Genomic DNA, 20728 nt, shown 5'->3' on the forward strand with positions numbered 1-20728 from the left:
ACAGTAATTACTACATAGCATTAATGTGTAATGAACTACTTTTTCTGTCAAATTGTTGTATAACATGATGTTTTGGTGCTTAATTTGTAAAATCATAACCTCATTTAATGTTTAATGGGCTTTTCCTTAATCCCTCCTTATTATCCAAGATATCCGCTTATCCAAGGTTTTGTCGGCCCATTTAGCTTGGATAAGTGAGACTCTACTGCATATATATCAGATCATATGGCTGTGTCAGGACCCACCTCTTTTGCTTATTTTATGACAAAGAATGTATATATATTGTGTTGTCAAAAGTTTATATGTATATACACTATACAGTAGAGTTCACTTATCCAACGTAAACGGGCTGGCAGAACGTTGGATAAGCGATTATGTTGGATAATAAGGAGAGATTAAGAAAATGCCTATTAAACATCAAAATAGGTTATGATTTTACAAATTAAGCACCAAAACATCATGTTATACAACAAATTGGACAGAAAAGGTAGTTCATTACACATTAATGCTATGTAGTAATTACTGTATTTACGAATTTAGCACCAAAATATCATGATATATTGAAAACATTGACTACAAAAATGCGTTGGATATTCCAGAACGTTGGATAAGTGAGACTCTACTGTACTTTTCTGTCAACTTGTTGTATAACATGATGTTTTGGTGCTTAATTTGTAAAATCATAACCTAATTTGATGTTTAATAGGCTTTTCCTTAATCCCTCCTTATTATCCAAGATATTCGCTTATCCAAGGCTTTGTCAGCCCGTTTAGCTTGGATAAGTGAGACTCTATATATCAGATCGTATGGCTGTGTCAGGACCCACCTCTTTGCTTATTTTATGACAAAGAATGTATATACAGTAGAGTCTCACTTATCCAACACTCGCTTATCCAACGTTCTGGATTATCCAACACATTTTTGTAGTCAATGTTTTCAAAACATCGGGATATTTTGGTGCTAAATTTGTAAATACAGTAGAGTCTCACTTATCCAACACTCGCATATCCAACATTCTGGATTATCCAACACATTTTTGTAGTCAATGTTTTCAATACATTGTGATATTTTGGTGCTAAATTCGTAAATACAGTAATTACTACTTAGCATTACTGTGTATTGAACTACCTTTTCTGTCAAATTTGTTTTATAACATGTTTTGGTGTTTAATTTGTAAAATCATAACCCAATTTGATGTTTAATAGGCTTCTCCTTAATCTCTCATTATCCAACATATTCGCTTATCCAACTTTCTGCCGGCCCATTTATGTTGGATAAGTGAGACTCTATTGTATATATCAGATCGTATGGCTGTGTCAGGACCCACCTCTTTTGCTTATTTTATGACAAAGAATGTATATACAGTAGAGTTTCACTTATCCAACACTCACTTATCCAACGTTCTGGATTATCCAACACATTTTTGTAGTCAATGTTTTCAAAACATCGTGATATTTTGGTGCTAAATTTGTAAATACAGTAGAGTCTCACTTATCCAACACTCGCTTATCTAACGTTCTGGATTATCCAACGCATTTTTGTAGTCAATGTTTTCAAAACATCGTGATATTTTGGTGCTAAATTTGTAAATACAGTAATTGCTACATAGCATTACTGCATATTGAACTACGTTTTCTGTCAAATTTGTTGTATAATATGATGTTTTGGTGCTTAATTTGTAAAATCATAACCTAATTTGATGATTAATAGGCTTTTCCTTAATCCCTCCTTATTATCCAACATATTCACTTATCCAACGTTCTGCCGGCCCGTTTATGTTGGATAAGTGAGACTCTACTGTATTGTGTTGTCAAAGGTTTATATGTATATACACTATATTATATTATTTGCATAGCACAATATTAGTATTTTATATTGTGTTGTCGAAGTCTGGAATCACTGTGTTGTTGTGAGTTTTCCGGGCTGTACGGCCATGTCCCAGAAGCATTCTCTCCTGGCGTTTCACCCACATCTATGGCAGGCATCCTCAAAGGTTGTGAGGTCTGTTGGAAACTAGGCAAGTGGGGTTTATGTATCTGTGGAATGATGTCCAGGGTGGGAGAAAGAACTCTTATCTGCCCGAAGCATGTGTGAATGTTGCAATTGGCCACCTTGATTAGCACTGAATGGCCTTATAGCTTGAAAGTTTGGCTGCTTTAACAACCACCATGTCAGACTACACAGAGAAGCCATTGAAATCCACAAGCATGTGGACAATTTGAACAGAAAGGAGGAAACCATGTGTTGATCTGGTCATGTAAGTGTGATTTATTGTTATAATTGAATTATTTTACTTTGTTTAATAATGTGTATTATGTTGTTATGTAATGTTTGTGTTGCTTTTATGACTGTAAACCGCCCTGAGTCCCATCCGGGAGATAGGGCGGTATATAAATAAAGTTTTATTATTATTATTATTATTAATGTTGCAATTGGCCACCTTGATTAGCACTGAATAGCCCTGCAGCTTCAAAGCCTGGCTGCTTCCTGCTTGGGGGACAGGCAGGAGGCAGCCAGGCTTTGAAGCTGCAAGGCTAATCAATGCTAATCAAGGTGGTTACTTGCAACATTGGAGGAATCTAACAAAGGATCCCCCAGGAATCCTTAGCGTGTTTTTTAATTGCTTTCAATAAATAGCTTTTCTACGCTATAAGGATAAGGAAAAGAGTGCTGGTTCCTAACCAAACTATAAATCCCAAGATGCCATAGCACTGAGTCTTAGGGGTTAAAGAAGCATCAAACGGTATTAATTCTGCAGTGTAGACACACCTCCAGATAGTTTCGCGACAGTAAAGCCATACCAATTCACAATTGCAATGTCAACTGACTATATATTGCAGGATTAATATAAATAGAATGTACTTACTTCCGTGGGGCTTATTTTCAAGGAGAAACGTATACAATTGCACTGTTAATTGACTATGCTTTGCAGCTTTCATATATAAATAGAATGTACTTACATTGCTAAATGCCACAGTCTCCTAGAGGAGGAAAGTATAAATTATTCCAATTAATATCTCTATCCCCTAATGACCTATTAGATATTTTACCCCAGACAAATATCTAATGGTGCTTAATGCTGTCAGGGAAAAAAAAACATGAGTATAAATCTTTTAGCAATAAATCAGAAGCAAGAAGTCATCTTCCTGCTTTTTAATTAGGGACCCACTTAGTCAAAAAACATTCCTTCTCACCTCGAATCTCTTTCTATAGTAACTGATTACTTCCAGGAATATACACTATAATATGCAATAATAAAAAATAATTAGTATATTGAATATACATATAATATTGATAATAATGTTATAATGTAATACAAGATAATAATAATAATATTAATTATATATCACATATTACATGTAATGTTACTAATAATATTACAGTATAGTGGTATAATACAATATAGTTATATATAATGCTAATATTGTGCTATGCTATTAATATAACACATTGTAGGTACATATTATTTGTAAGCCGCTCTGAGTCCCCTTCGGAGTAAGAAGGGCGGGATATAAATGTAGTAAATAAACAAATAAACAGACAAACCCTTGTGTACATGGATGGAATTGGGCTGGCGACAGATTCCATCTTTAGAATTAGTAAATAATAATAATAATAATAATAATAATAATAATAATAATAATAATAATAATAATAATAATAGACATTGACAAAATTACGATCTGTCAACTGCAAAAGGCCACCCGACTGGGATCTGCGCGCATCATCCGAAAATACATCACACAGTCCTAGACACTTGGGAAGTGTTTGACTTGTGATTTTGTGATATGAAATCCAGCATATCTATCTTGTTTGCTGTGTCATAATAAAATAATAATAATAATGTATATACTTGAGTATAAGCCTAGTTTTTCAGCCCTTTTTTTAAGACTAAAAAAGCCGTCCTCGACTTATATTCAGGTGAGGGTCCTGGTTGGCTTATATTTGGGTCAGCTTATACTCGCGAATATATGGTACATTTAATATTTTTCTCTATTATTGTTGCTACTATTACATTTATTTTACTCTATTTTTATTATTAATAATAATACACTTATTATTCCACTCTGATCTTATTATTATTATTGCATTTATTATTTTACTCTATTTATTATTACATGAATTATTTTACTCTATTATTATTATTACATGTATTATTTTACTCTATTACTATTAAAAGGATACATAAGCACATTTACATTGAAGATGAGAATCATGATTTGATCAGAGTTGGACAGTCTTATCTTAAATTTGAGCTTTAAGTAAATATTAAAAACATTTAACCTACTGATGCCTCAATTAATGTAATTTTATTGGTATCTATTTTTATTTCTGAAATTTACCACCCTCGGCTTATACTGGAGTCAATGTTTTCCCAGTTTTTTTGTGGTAAAATTAGGTGCCTCGGCTTATATTCGGGTCGGCTTATACTTGAGTATATACGGTAATTATTATTATATGAAATCCAGCATATATATCTCGTTTGCTGTGTCATACTCTGTCTTTGTGTCAGTAATACAGTAGAGTCTCACTTATCCAACGTTCTGGATTATCCAACGCATTTTTGTAGTCAATGTTTTCAATATATCATGATATTTTGGTGCTAAATTTGTAAATACAGTAATTACTACATAGCATTAATGTGTAATGAACTACCTTTTCTGTCAAATTTGTTGTATAACATGTTTTGGTGCTTAATTTGTAAAATCATAACCTATTTTGATGTTTAATAGGCATTTTCTTAATCTCTCCTTATTATCCAACATATTCGCTTATCCAACATTCTGCCAGCCCATTTACGTTGGATAAGCGAGACTCTACTGTATCTATTTTTATTTCTGAAATTTACCACCCTCGGCTTATACTGGAGTCAATGTTTCCCCAGTTTTTTGTGGTAAAACTAGGTGCCTCGGCTTATATTCGGGTCGGCTTATACTCGAGTATATACGGTAATTATTATTATATGAAATCCAGCATATATATCTCGTTTGCTGTGTCATACTCTGTCTTTGTGTCAGTAATAACAACAACAACAGTTGGAAAAGCTGAAAAACTGGAAAAGTGATATGAGGATTTAAAGATCGAACTGCAAAGACTCTGGCACAAGCCAGTAAAGGAGGTCCCGGTGGTGATTGGCACACTGGTTGCAGTGCCTAAAGACCTTGGTCAACACTTGAAAGAGTGAGCCTTTAAAGCGAGCCTTATAATGTAGAATGAAAGCAATTCTACACTACTTTAATAACTTTATTTTATTTATGTATTTATCCTACTTTATCTGCCATGGCCCACTGCAATGGGATCATGCCTCACCAAATTACAACTCCAAGGATTCCATGTCATGGCAGTTAAAGTGGTGTCAGTCTGCATCCATTCCACAGTGCGGATGCACCCATAATCAAACCATAATCAATCAAAAAGATCTAAAGTTCTTGCTTTTGGTGAAGCACAACAAATACTGTAGTGTCTTGGGGACACTTTATTAATTCAAAAGAGCCAACAGAATCACCTGCTTGGATAGGAAGCTTTTGGAGGAGCGTGTGTGAGAGAGTTCAATGCTGGTTCAAAGTGTTAAAATGAGAGGATGTTATTTTAAAGCTCAAACAATCCCCCAGTCATATGGAAAAGACAAGAAACTTGACTTCCCGGCACCTACTGTTAGCCCCGGTGCCTCACAATGTGCCCTGATGAAGCTTTCCAGAAGGTCCAGGGAGGGCTCATAACCTGTGTCCCTTTTGGTTAGCTTTCCATTTAGGTCGCCAAGGTCAACTCGTTGCTCCCTTAATGGGGTGTAAGATTCAAGAGAGACATAAAGCCGGACTTAGGTCATTAGCAAGGCTCGCAGGACTTTAGGACAAAACACTTCCTTTCTGAGGATGCCTGCCATAGATGTGGGCGAAACGTCAGGAGAGAATACTTCTGGAACATGGCCATACAGCCCGGAAAACATACAACAACCCTACTCACATTTGCAGGTTTTTGAACTGCTAGGTTGGCAGAAGCTGGGGCTAACAATGGGCGCTCACTCCGCTCCCCAGATTCGAACCTGTGACCTTTCGTCCGCAAGTTCAGCAGCTCAGCGCTTTAACACACTGCGCCACCGGGGGCTCCACTTAGGAAGAGTAGCTGTGATCTGAGTCCATTTTTCCATTGAAGTACTATGTCTGAAAATCTCCAAGGTTTGTGTTGATACATCTGCCAGCAAACACCAAGATATACAGTAGAGTCTCACTTATCCAACATAAACGGGCCAGCAGAATGTTGGATAAGCAAATATGTTGGATAATAAAGAGGGATTAAGGAAAAGCCTATTAAACATCAAATTAGGTTATGATTTTACAAATTAAGCACCAAAACATCATGTTATACAACAAATTTGACAGAAAAAGTAGTTAAATATGCAGCAATGCTATGTAGTAATTGCTGTATTTACGAATTTAGCACCAAAATATCATGATATATTGAAAACATTGACTACAAAAATGCGTTGGATAATCCAGAACGTTGGATAAGCGAGTGTTGGATAAGTGAGACTCTACTGTATTGTGAATCCAGTTGGTGATCTTAAAAGGACCCAACTATCATGGATAGATCGCTCCCTGATAGGGTTTAGATTTGCTAGAACTCTCAAAGTCACCCCAAAAAACTGTCCTGTCCTAGATTTATGGATCGAAAGGGATTCCTGACCACTCTGGGAGATTTCCCAGCTACAAAGCAGAATTGGTTATTCGTTTGATCTATGGAATACAGAGACAATCCAGGCAACTGGATGATTGTATTTCTTGGGCAATAAATTTTGCCAATTTTTGTAGGCCGCCCTGAGTCCCTTGGGTGAGAAGGGTGGGGTATAAATGTTGTAAATAAATAATAAACTGACACAATTACTCCCAAGCATCCTTTACATGGTTGCTGTGAGTTTTCCGGGCTGTCTGGCCATGTTCGAGAAGCATTCTCTCCTGACGTTTCACCCACATCTATGGCAGGCATCCCCAGAGGTTGCGAGGTCTGTTAGAAACTAGACAAGTCGGGTTTATGTATCAGGGTGGGAGAGGCAAGTGTGAATGTAGCAACTGGCCACCTTGATTAGCACTGAATAGCCTTGCAGCTTCAAAGTCTGGCTGCTTCCTGTCTCCCGCCCTGGACATTCCACAGATATATTAAACCTCACTTGCCTAGTTTCCAACAGACCTCACAACCTCTGAGGATACCTGCCATATGTTGGGGGGATGATGGGTAGCAGAGTGGATTCCAAAAATCATCATTCTGGTCTCACCGCCCCCTTTCTTCCGCAGGCTGACTTCTCTTGCGGAGAAACAGCACTGGCCAACAGAATTCCAGCAGCCGGAGTTGTAAATCCAACGGTTATAAATCTTTATTTACATAGCTATATACAAATAATTGCCATAAGTCCCAGACACATGGCAGTGTCTCTTCGGCAATGGAGCCATTCAGTTCTCAGTCCATCCTCCGAGAGAGCTCACACCGAAGTCCACAGATAAGATAACAACATTCCTCAGTCCGGAGGAAGTTCCAACCCTCAAAAGGCCGGAAATCAAGCCTCATAGGTCACAGTAATCACAACAGGCTGTCAGTCAAAACTAGCCTGCTGTTAACTATTTCATTACTGAAAATACACACTCTAGCTCATCAGCAGTAAACACTTGATTTACATTTTATACAAATACAACCATACTCCAACACCATAGATGTGGGCTAAATGTCAGGAGAGAATGCTTCTCGAACATGGCCAGATGGTATTCACACTATACTACCACCTCAGATTCCTGCAGTCCAGGGACAAAACAAGGACAGCAGAAGCTCATCATGTTAGGAAGAACTATCATCCTTAACCTAGCTGAATTTATCAGACTTCTTTAAAATTGAACTGTGTCTGCATCCAAAGAGCTTCAAACAACGACTAGTCCTGGAAATCTGAAAGGCTTTGCTACCTGGAATAAAAATATGTGTCTGCCTAAGAGAGATCAAAAATACGAAGAAAAATCCAACAGTCCCCCCAAGTGGACAAAAGAAGAATTAGCACTACCAGTTGCCAGCACTTCTGCCCTTCCACCGGTGACATTTGCAAAACAATCGATATCTCATTATTGGCCATAATCACTAAACAGTTTTGGTTGGTTTTTTTTTTTTTTTTTGCAGAGATGAGAAACATACACTCTCTGTGCATGTGTCCTAAAAGTCACAAATCAATATCGGCGGGGGATGTTATGTGTGTTAAAAACACATCCATCCAAGGTTAGAATATTTTCCCATACTAAAGAGTATTTTAAACACACACACACACACACAATTTTAAGTCTGAAGCCTGCGACCTTTTGCTAACTGCTGGAAGGTAAAAGCATGATAAATAAGTAAATAGGTCACCCTAGGAGGGAGTTTGCTGGCAACCTTTTAATTAAAATACTCCAGCTCCTGGAAGGAAGGTCACACTGAAACGACTGAACCCTGACTACAAAGCTCTTGTCCAAGGGAGAAGGAGGATGAAACACGCGGAGCTGTCCTTCTGGGCTCTGGTTCCATTTTAAAGTGAGGACACTGTAGTGTATTGAAAAGCACTAACCACTGGAAAAAACAAAGACCAAGCCTGCCTGGTGGCTGCTATTCCACAAATGTGTTCTTTGGGACTGAGGTCAGCCAACAAGCAACTTGGATTCCAAAAGCTATTTCTAACTCTGAAATTAAAGTACGGGAGGGATAAGGGGAGTCAGTCATCCCCCCCCCCCCCCGGTCTCTCATCACTACAGCAGAGCCAACAAACCTCCCTCATCATCAGCAAAGCCTGAACCCTGCCAGCTCATTTAGCCTAGCTGCTCACTTGTGCAGTTCAAATCTTTCCAGTTAATTGGACCACATTATCGGCTACCTCAAAACAGCCCCCTGCCAATCTCTCCCTCCACTGGCAGCAGACCCAATGGCTTCAGAGTCCAAGATGAGGGCTCCAGTCTCCGCCAAGCCAACTTCCTTGGGGCTTTTGCTCCAAGTCAGCTTCCATTTGAAAGCAAGCTTATTTACAGCACTTTTGGCAACCGAAAACATAAATACAAAGAACGCCCTTTTAATGACTCCACCTGGGGGTCACATTTAAATAATAGGCATGGCCGATCGATGAAAAAAATGTTTCAATTCTCGTTTCTAAAGTAGGGGGCGCTGGCGCTTCGAGATAGAAAGTATTTCCGATTTTTTCACCCAAAAATTTCGGATATTTCCGAAAATTCGTAATGATTCTAAATTTTTCTAAAATGGCGGACGCGCATGCACAATCACCAAAAAAAAAAAAAAAGGAACCCAAAGGGGGGGGGACTTTTACAGGGCTCTCCCGCCCTCATTTCTTGAGCTATCCTCATCAAATTTGCAATGCCCTTGCAAGTTGTGCAAAGATATTTTGAAAACTAGAAATTCCCTTGCTATATTTGTAAGCAAGAAGGACACTGAAAATCAATGGTGTCTCTGGCTATGTAATCCCACAAGCCGCAACCCAATGCCTTCAATTAGAAATGGACCAGTGACCACCACACCAAGCAATGCCGTGGCAAGGAGTGCAAAGATACTTTGAAAACTAGAAATTCCCTTGCTAAGAGAAAGAACCTTGTTAGGCTGAGCTAAGCTCCCATTCAAGGTAGGTTGCAGACACAAAAATTTTTAAAAAAATATTTTTAAAAATATGTAAAAAAAAATTGGGGGGGGGGGAATAACAAAACATTAAGAGACAATTAGAGAATGGGCCAACAATGGTTCGAATTACATTGCTTGTTACGCTGTGAGACAATGTCTCGGAATGCGTATCAAAAAGCGAGAACAATCCGAAATAATTCCGATATACGATTCAAAACGATGTTTTGGACATGTCTATTAAATAAAGATGACTGTGAGTTGTTCTGGGTCTCAATCAAGAAATAAAAGTGTCCTATAAATAATAATAACATAACAACAACAACAACAGCTCCCTCTCTATCTTCCTTCAGGAAACAACTGAAGACTTGGATGTTTCTGCAGGACTTCGGTGAGACAGTCATTAACTAATCAGCCCTAGATGGCTTTTAATAATCTATCCTGTATTATTATGACTACCATTTATGTGTTTTAAATGCAAATTTTTATCCTTGTATTGTTTTAATTGATTGGCTTTAACTGTTATCTATATATATAAAAGAGTGATGGAATCCTGGTGACCCACAAAACAACAAAACTAAACACCCCCCAACCTCGAAAATTGACAGCACAACCCCTCATCCATGCCTCTAGGTTGATACAACAAAAAAGAAAAGAAAAATAAAGTCCTAATTAGAGGGAGAGGAATAATAGTTTTTATCCAATTGCTGCCAGTTTGAAGGCTAAGCTCCGCCCACTTGGTCTCCTAGCAACCTACTCAGTCCAGGAGACAGGCACAGTTAGGCCTCACTTAGGCCTCTTCCACAGATTATCAGATTTTAACTGGATTATATGGCCCTTCCACACAGCTATACAACCCATTTAGAATCTTATATTATCTGCTTTGAACTGGATTATCTTGACTCCACACTGCCATATAATGCACTTCAGTGTGCATACTAAACATAAAGACAACCATACAACAGACATTCAATACCACCACTACCTCAACAATTTCTCACCAACACCACCAGACAACGCCACAGCAACGCGTGGCCGGGCACAGCTAGTAATAATATATAATAATATAATATATTGTATGTATATATACTTGCAAACCGCCCTGAGTCCCCTTCGGGGTGAGAAGGGCAGGATATAAATGTCGCAAATAAATAAATAAATAATGAAACTTTATACCCCGCCACCATCTCCCTGCGGGGACTCGGGATGGCTTACATGGGGCAGAGGCCCAAACAACATAGGGACAAAATAAACAGCAACATAATACAATATAAAAAAATAAAACAGTAATACAACATGAAACAAGAGTATTATAACAGTTAAAGCCAATCAATTAAAACAACAATACAAGGATAAAAATACAAGGATAATAATAATAATAATAATGGGCTGTATGGCCATGTTCCAGAAGCGTTCTCTCCTGACATTTCGCCCACATCTATGGCAGGCATCCTTATGGCATATACCCTCTACGCTCATCAGATGGAACGAAACTTCTGAAGGACAAAAGATCAATTGCACTACATTGGAAAGAGCACTACCAGAACCTCCTGAATCGCAGCTCCAAAGTGGCCGAAGAGGGCCTCTCACAAATTCCGCAATAACAAACCAGGGATGAGCTTGCAGCACTGCCTAGTTTGGAAGAAGTCAGCAATGCCATCAGCCAACAAAAAATAACCTGATGGGATCCCTGCTGAAATCTTCAAAGAGGGTGGGCCTGAGCTGATACAACAACTCCACGAGCTCATTGAAAAAGTGTGGATGACCGAGGAAATCCCAGCAGACTTCAAGGATGCCATGCATCATTACCCTTTTCAAGAAAGGGGATAGAACAGATTGTGGAAACTATCACGGTATCTCCTTTCTAACCTCCGCTGGGAAAATCCTTGCAAGAATCCTTGCAAACCACCTTCTACCTGTTTCTGAAGACACCCTCCCAAAATCCCAGAACGGCTTCCGCCCCTCCAGGGGAACAGTGGACATGATCTTTACTACACAACAGCTACAAGAAAAATGCAGGGAACAAAATCAACCTCTGTACATGGCATTCATTGACCTTGCAAAGGCATTCGACACAGTGAATCACAGTGCTCTATGGACTAACTTCCAAAAAATTGGGTGCCCTGACAAATTTGTGCATCCTTAGAGGTTGTGAGGTCTGTTGGAAACTTTTTCCTACCCTGATAATTCCACAGATATATAAACCCCACTTGCCTAGTTTCCAACAGATCTCACAACCTCTGAGGATGCCTGCCATAGATGTGGGCGAAACATCAGGAGAGAATACTCCTGGAACATGGCCATACAGCCCAGAAAACACACAGCAATCCAGTGATTCTGGTCATGAAAGCCTTCGACAACACTTACAAATTTATGAGAAACCCCAATGATTTTTTTTTCGATGGGGCTCAGTGACCACAAGCCATTCAACACCTCCACCATTGTATTGATTGACTGAATCCATGGTTTAATGACAGAATCCATGTAAGCCACCCTACATTCTTCCACTCTGGAAGCCAAGGCACATCACAATGTTCATAGCAGTGGGGAATGCGAAGTGGGACTAACATCACCAGCCGTGTTTCTTGCAGGTATCTCTCAGTGCAGCATGCCACATATGTCACAGACCATGTAGCCGGCAGCACCTAACACCATTTTAAAATCAAGGCTGAGAAATGAAGAGGCCTTAGGATGGCAAGGGGCCTTCCTTTGGCACTTCCTCCGCGGTCTCAGGCTTCTGCTCTTCTGGGCTGTCTTGCATTTCGTGCAACACACTTTGAAGTCTCGCTTCCAGCATCGGGTCCCTGGGCTTGGCCTCAGGGGTTACCTATAGGGTAAAACAGAGAATGGGGATAGTAAACATTGAGTCAAATATTATGGACCCTTACAAGGTTGCTGTGCATGGGGGGCTGTTACAGACATTTTCACCCTCTTTTCCATGAATATGTGCCTCCCAAAAGCTAAACTACCATGTGTAAAAATGTGTCAACTGTAAGGAGAATATACCTTCATGTTTACATCTTTTAAAAAGCCATTCTTATCATTGCTCTTTGCCTGAAAGGCCCACAGTCTGCAGGATAGTAACAAAATAATGGAACATTAGCCCCAGAGACTCTGTATAACAGTTGTTATGGTGTAGTGGACACCCAGGAGACGATCACTATAACATTTCAATTGTCTTTATTATTATTATTTATTAGCGATATTTATATCCTGCCCTTCTCACCCCGAAGGGGACTCAGGGCGGCTTACAAGTTATATGTATATATAGCGCTAGTGGTACTTCTCGACCTTACCACAGCGTTTGACACCGTTGACTACGATCTAATGATTCACCGTCTCGCCATGTCCGGAGTTCGCGGTCAGGCCCTCAATTGGTTCAACTCATTTCTGCGAAACCGGAGCCAATGCGTTGGAGTATATGGATCAAGTCTCTGACAGATCTCCCCTCCTATGTGGGGTACCCCAAGGTGCCATTCTCTCCCCGCTTCTCTTCAACATCTACGTTAGACCCCTTGCTAGTTTGGTTTGGAGTTTCAGCCTAGACTGCTATCAATATGCAGACGACACCCAACTCCTTCTGCGCTTGGAGCCTGGAGCAACGTCAATACCAGACAATTTCACCTTATGTCTGGAGGCTCTGTCGAACTGGCTACGTGCTAGTAGACTGAAGGTGAACCCGGCGAAGACTGAGATTCTCTGGCATGGCCGCTCGACTGGTCTGACCCACTTGCTACCCACCTTCGATGGTGCTGCCCTATCTCCTTCGCCTACCGTTAAGAGCCTGGCTGTCGTTTTAGATTCACAGCTGACAATGGAAGCTGAAGTCACTGCTGCCAGCAAACAGGCCTTTTTCCACCTACGACAAGCAAGGCAACTGGCACCCTATCTATCTGATGAGGCCCTGGCAACAGTCATCCATGCCACGGTCACGTCTAGGCTGGACTATTGCAATGCCCTGTATGTTGGCCTTCCGATGTCCACGACCCGGAAGCTCCGTATTGTTCAGAATGCGGCAGCCAGGCTACTCACAAGAACACCCTTGAAATGCCACATAACACCAGCGCTGCAGCATCTGCTGCAGCATTCCAACTGATTACCGAGGTCTATATAAGATGCTAGTCCTGACTTTTAAAACTCTTTACGGCCAGGGCCCATCGTACCTTAGGGACCGTCTCTCCTTCTCCCATCACCGGAGGTCGCAACGACCATCCCAACGCAACTTACTTTATGTACCGGGTCCTAGAGAAGTGCACTTGGAAAGGACCAGACGCAGAGCTTTTTCTATTTCTGCCCCTGCCTTATGGAATGCCTTGCCGCCCTACATGAGAGCCATGCGTGAGTTAAGGCCTTTGACCCTAGCACTCAAGACCTGGCTCTTTACTAGAGCTTTTAATCTATGTTAATTTTATTAATATTTGTATGTATGTATTTTTATCCTTTACATTTTTATTTTGTAAATCGCCTAGAGCATCGTGGATGGAGGGTGATTAATAAGTAATTAAATGATGATGATGATATGTATGTACAATATATACAATATAATGTATTATTAGCATAGCACAATATAAGCATTATATATGACTATATTGTACTATACCACTATATTGCAATACTATCAGTAATATTACATGTAATATAGAATAGACAATTATAATAGTGTATTATTATTATATATGGTATTACATAATATTATTATCAGTATTATATGTATATACAATATATTATATTATTAACACAGCACAATATAAGCATTATATATGACTATATTGTACTATACCACTATACTGCAATATTATCAGTAATATTACATGTAATATAGAATAGACAATTATAATAGTGTATTATTATTATATGGTATTACATAATATTATTATCAGTGTTATATGTGTATACAATATATTATATTATTAGCATAGCACAATACAAGCATTATATATGACTATATTGTACTATACCACTATATTGCAATATTATCAGTAATATTACATGTAATATAGAATAGACAATTATAATAGTGTACTATTATTATATACAATTATATAATTATATTATATTATAATTACATTATAATATTATGAAATGGAATAATGGGTAGTGGAAAGGGGCTACAGAAAATAGATGTGTCTGCATACAGACAAGTCAAAAATCATACACTGAATGCATATTATCTAGCTCAAGTTGAACCACATATGCGTTTTTACTCTAAATGCAGATGTCAAACATCCAGGTTAAATCCAAAGGATTAAGGATGAGAGCAGAGGCTGAAGAAAATTAATACATTGTAAACATATCACATAAATGCTTTATAGCACAGAAAATATAAACACAACAACATCCAGTTCAAATCTCATCTAAAAACATGTTTATTCTTCAACATACACACTCAATCTCCACACTTCAGAGCAACTTTTCCCAGTACTTACATTCCCCGTTGCTTTTCTCCGTAGCACCAACCCCTCTGCCAAGAGGGCCTTTCCTGTTTCTTCAAAGAGCCTGTCATCGTCCATTTCACCTTGCTTTTGCAATTCGTTGTATTTCTCAACAAACCTGGAATGCAAGAGGATGTGGCTATTCAAAGACGAACAGGCAATGGAAAAGAGTGTGTATTTAACAACTAGGATCGAAATTCGTCACCTACCTTTGGCAAGCAGATTTGAAGTTTAATCTGGAGAGCTCAAAAGGTTTGGGGCCATTTCCATAAACTTGGTAAAATTTCCTAATAAAGAAATCAGCAAATAAGAAATTTCAATTTGCATGAGTGGCTGCCAGTATTGTCTAGAACAGGGGTCCCCAAACTACGGACTAAATGGCCCAAGGGGTCTTTCCAACCATTATTATTATTATTATTATTATTATTATTATTATTATTATTATTATCATCATCATCATTGAGGCTGGGAGGCCATCTGTCAGGAACGCTTTGCTTGTGCTTTTGGTGCACAAAGGCAGAAAGGGGTTGGGCTAAATGGCCCAAGGGGTGTCTTCCAATCCTCTTTATTATTATTATTATTATTATTATTATTATTATTATTATTATTATTATTATTATTGCTCGGTGGCCCACTATAGTCCGGCTCTCCAACAGTCTGAGGCAGGGGTCCCCAAACTAAGGCCCGTGGGCCCGTGTGGCCCTCCAAGGTCATTTACCTGGCCCCCGCCCTCAGTTTTATAATATAATATTTTTATATCAGTTTTAATAATATAATATTGTATATACATATAATATTGATGGTAATATTATAATGTAATACAATATAATACTAATAATAATGCCATATAATAATATTAATTATATATTATATATTACATGTAATATTACTAATAATATGACAATATAGTGGTATAGTTCAATATAGTAATATATAATGCTAATATTGTTCTATGCTAATAATATAATATATTGTATGTACATATAAACTGTAAGCCGCTCTGAGTCCCCTTTGGGGTGAGAAGGGCAGGATATAAATGTAGTAAATAAATAAATAATAAATCAATAAATTTTTGACTTAGACTTGCCCAAAATCTGAAATGACTTGAAGGCACACAACAACAACAATCCTAAGTAACTTGACTATCTCATTGGCCAGAAGCAGGTGCACACTTCCCATTGAAATCCTGATCAGTTTGTGTTGGTTAAAATTGTTTTTATTTTTAAATATTGTATTTTTTCTTTCATTGTTGTTGTTGTTATTGTTGTTTTTGCACTACAAATAAGACATATGCAGTATGCATAGGAATTCGTTTGTATTTTTTTTCAAATGATAATTCGGCCCCTCAACAGTCTGAAGGATTGTTGACCGGCCTCTGCTTTAAAAGTTTGAGGACCCCTGGTCTGAGGGATCGTGAACTGGCCCCCTGTTTAAAAAGTTTGTTCTAGAACCACTAACACAACACCTAGGTCAGTTTTTTCCCCTTCTGCCAGGATTTGGATGATGGCCTCGAACCCCAAGGGTGCATCTACACTGTAGAATTAATGCAGTTTGACACCCCTTTAACTGCCAGGGGTCCATTCTATGGAACCATGGGAATTGTTGTTTGCTCAGACACCAACACTCTTTGGCAGGCCTTGAAACATAAGAACGACCATGGTTCTGTAGCACTGAGTCATGGCACTTAAAGTGGTATCACGCTACATTAATCCTATAGAAGGTATATAGCCAACATTATGATGAAGACTGAATGAAGTGTAGAGAAATCAACTTACGCCCGAATATTATCCTCAGGATACAAGATGGGAGGCACGAGGTCTTCCTTTTTGGTGTAGCGGGGACAAGGGTTCCGATAGAGAGGTTCCCTCAGAGGAGGAAAGGCAGCATAAACGTCGTACCAGATGGGCTTCTTGGCTTCAGGAATCACCCCCGAGCGCAGCAAGTCCCGCGTCCTAAAAAAGGCCAAAATATCAAGACTCTCTATGAGGATTGGGAGGGGCTGGGTAAAACTAGACCTAATTTTATTTTATTTATCATGTCAGAAGTGACTTGAGAATACAGTTATAATGTATAGAGAAAAAAACCAGTTAAAAACTTGGCATTATACTACATTTCCTCTGACCAGAAGCTGGCCATTTGGAGTGCCTCTGGTGTCGCTGTAAGAAGGTCCTCTCTTGTGCATGTGGAGGAACTCAGACCACATTGTAGTAAATGGTCTGCAGCTTGCTCACTTGAGATGCTTGTCTGTTCTTAAGATGAAAATTTCTAACTAATACTATGTTTTGATTCTAAGCATGGGCAAACCTCAGCCCTGCAGGTGTTTTGGACTTCAACTCCCACAATTCCTTACAGCCGGTTTGCCCATGTCTGGACTAAACCATAAACTCTGTCTTGATTCTATATGACAGTAGACTCTCATTTTACCAGCACCTATAGGGATTGTTAGATGCCAGATAAATGTACAGTAGAGTCTCACTTATCCAAGCTAAAAGGGCCAGCAGAAGTTTGGATAAGCGAATAACTTGGATAATAAGGAGGGATTAAGGAAAAGCCTATTAAACATCAAATTAGGTTATGATTTTACAAATTAAGCACCAAAACTTCATGTTATACAACAAATTTGACAGAAAAAGTAGTTCAATACGCAGTAATGTTGTGTTGTAATTACTGCATTTACGAATTTAGCACCAAAATATCACGATATATTGAAAACATTGACTATAAAAATGCGTTGGATAATCCAGAATGTTGGATAAGCGAAGCTTGGATAAGTGAGACTCTACTGTAGTTTCTGGTGACTAACTAATTCTATGCCCTGGACTATGTCATAGCACAAACTCTGTCTGGACTGGATATATGTTCCAGAAGCATTCTCTCCTGACGTTTCACCCATAGGCATCCTCAGAGGTTGTGAGGCCTTTTGGAAACTAGTCAAGTGGGGTTTATAGATCTGTGGAATGATGTCCAGGGTGGGAGAAAGAACTCTTGCCTGTTTGAGGCAAGCATGAATGGTGCAATAGGCCAGCTTGATTAGCACTGAATAGCCTTGCAGCTTCAAAGCCTGGCTGCTTCCTGCCTGGGGGGGGGGGAAATAATTTGTTGAGAGGTTTCAGCTGGTCCTGATTGTTTCCTGCCTAGAATTAAGCAATTACTTTAAGGAACAATTCCTAGTAGAGTAGAGTCTCGCTTATCCAAGATAAATGGGCTGGCAGAACCTTGGATAAGCGAAAATTATATAATATATAATATTAATACAGTATAATAATATTAATTATATATTACACTAGCTGTGCCCAGCCACGCGTTGGTGTGGCAAAGTGGTGGTGGTATTGGTTAAAAATTGTTGTGGAATTTTTATTTGACGTTATTTGTATTTTTAAATTAATTTTATTGTAAGTTATCTTTTTATTTATATATTTTATTATTTTATTGTATTAATTTTTTAGTGTTTTTAATTATTTTTAGTGTTTTTTATTGGGTTGCTAGGAGACCAAGTTGGCGGAGCTTAGCCTTCTAACTGGCAGCAATTGGATAAAAGCAATTATTCCTCTCCCTCTAATTTGTACTTTATTTTTCTTTTCTTTTTGTTGTATCAACCTTGAGGCGTGGATGATGGGTTGTGCTGTCAATTTTCGAGGTTGTGGGATATTTAGTTTTGTTGTTTTGTCTGGTGCCGTGATTCCATCACTCTTTTATATATATATATATATATATAGAGAGAGAGAGAGAGAGAGATTTTACATGTAATATTACTAATAATATTACAATATATTGATACAGTACAATATAGTAATTTATTACCAGTATTGCACTATGCTAATATAATATTGTATGTAAATTTAATTTGTAAACCGCTCTGAGTCCCCTTCGGGGTAAGAAGGGCGGCATATAAATGTAGCTAATAAATAAATACAGTAGAGTCTCACTTATCCAACATGAACGGGCCGGCAGAATGTTTGATAAGCGAATATGTTGGATAATAAGGAGAGAGTAAGGAGAAGCCTATTAAACACCAAATTAGGTTACGATTTTACAAATTAAGCACCAAAACATCATGTTTTACAACAAATTTGACAGAAAAAGTAGTTCAATACGCAGTAATGCTACGCAGTAATTACTGTATTTACGAATTTAGCACCAAAATATCATGATTTATTGAAAACATTGACTACAAAAATGCGTTGGATAATCCAGAACGTTGGATAAGTGAGACTCTACTGTATTGTTTTTGCAGATATGGTACTACCTATATATATTTTGAGCCCCCAGTGGCGCAGCATGTTAAAGTGCTGAGCTGCTGAACTTGCAGACCGAAAGGTCGCAGGTTTGAATCTGCTGGATGGGGTGAGCTCCCACTTTTAACCCCAGCGTCTGCCAACCTAGCAGTTCAAAAACATGCAAATGTGAGTAGATCAAGTGAGAAGGTAACAGCACTCCATGCAGTCATGCCAATGGCCACATGACCTTGGAGGTCTATGGACAACGCTGGCTCTTGGGCTTAGAAATGGAGATGAGCACCAGCCCCCAGAATTGGACACGACTGGACTTAATGTCAGGGTAAAACCTTTACCTTTATTGTATTATATTTTATAAGCCACCTTGAATGCACCATGAGTTATGATTTTACAAAGTACGCACCAAAACATCATGTTTTACAACAAATCGACAAAGCAGTTCAATACACAGTAATGTTATGTAGTAATTACTGTATTTACGAATTTATTACCAAAACATTGCAACATTTACAACAAAAACAATGACTACTAAAAGGAAGACTACCTTGGATAATACAGAACCTTGGATAAGTGAAGCTTGGGTAAGTGAGTACTGTATCTATTAGTCTTTAAATGCAGCCAGGCTTTGAAGCTGCAGGCCATTCAATGCTAATCAAGGTGGCCAACTGCAACATTCACACTTGCCTCAAACAGACGAGAGTTTTCTCCCACCCTGGACATTATTCCAGAGATATAAAACCCCACAGGCCTAGTTTCCAACAGGCCTCACAATCTCTGAGGATGCCTGCCATAGATGTGGGTGAAACCTCAGGAGAGAATGCTCCTGGACCTTGGCCAGACATCCCGGAAAACTCACAGGAACCCAATATATACATTTATTTATCAAACACAATTCTTTTGGGTACTTTTGGGAATGAAACCAAGGCCTCTCTCACCGGCTGAAGACGGTCCCCAGCTTTTCCAACCGGCTCCCCGCCATGGCGCTTCCGCTAGGCCTCTCTTAGCAACCGCCCCTAGCAACTGCGGCAAACCCGGAAGCGGAAGCGCGAAACCTCGCGAGAGGCCCGGCCAAGGCGAGCGAATGTGGCAAAGCGGAGAGGGAGGGGGGGAGATTCAGGAGGCAGGCAGAAGCAAGCGAGGGAGGAGCAATCGATGGATCGTGGCTGCAAAGGAGGAGGAGCCCTTTGTCCTTTCCTTTCGTGGCCTTATTCTGATGAGAAGCAGCCAGGCTTTGAAGATGCAAGGCTGTTCAATGCCAATGGCAACACTGGGGGAAACCCAATAAAGGATTCCCCCAGGCAGGAAGCAGCTAGGCTTTGGGACTGCAAGGCTATTCAATGCTAATCAAGGTGAACCATGGCAACATTATTATTACCGTCAATGCTCTGGGCAAAATACATATAAACAACAATTATTTAATCAAGAAAAACATCTATA

At 39.1% G+C, this 20728-nt stretch overlaps 1 protein-coding gene across 1 annotated transcript; it reads right to left on the bottom strand.

Annotated features, from left to right (window-relative positions):
• Positions 1-7344: 7344 nt before the first annotated feature.
• On the bottom strand, positions 7345-20383 carry mrps23 (mitochondrial ribosomal protein S23). The gene is made up of 5 exons (XM_003229802.4): positions 20227-20383; positions 16832-17008; positions 15266-15343; positions 15051-15174; positions 7345-12451 (listed from the first exon to the last, which is right to left on the bottom strand). Exons 1-5 carry the CDS (start codon positions 20268-20270, stop codon positions 12311-12313), a joined length of 564 nt encoding a protein of 187 aa, XP_003229850.2. The 5' UTR covers positions 20271-20383; the 3' UTR covers positions 7345-12310.
• Positions 20384-20728: the final 345 nt, after the last annotated feature.

Source organism: Anolis carolinensis, unplaced genomic scaffold (assembly GCF_035594765.1).
Source record: "Anolis carolinensis isolate JA03-04 unplaced genomic scaffold, rAnoCar3.1.pri scaffold_7, whole genome shotgun sequence".
Classification (NCBI taxonomy): domain Eukaryota; kingdom Metazoa; phylum Chordata; class Lepidosauria; order Squamata; family Dactyloidae; genus Anolis; species Anolis carolinensis.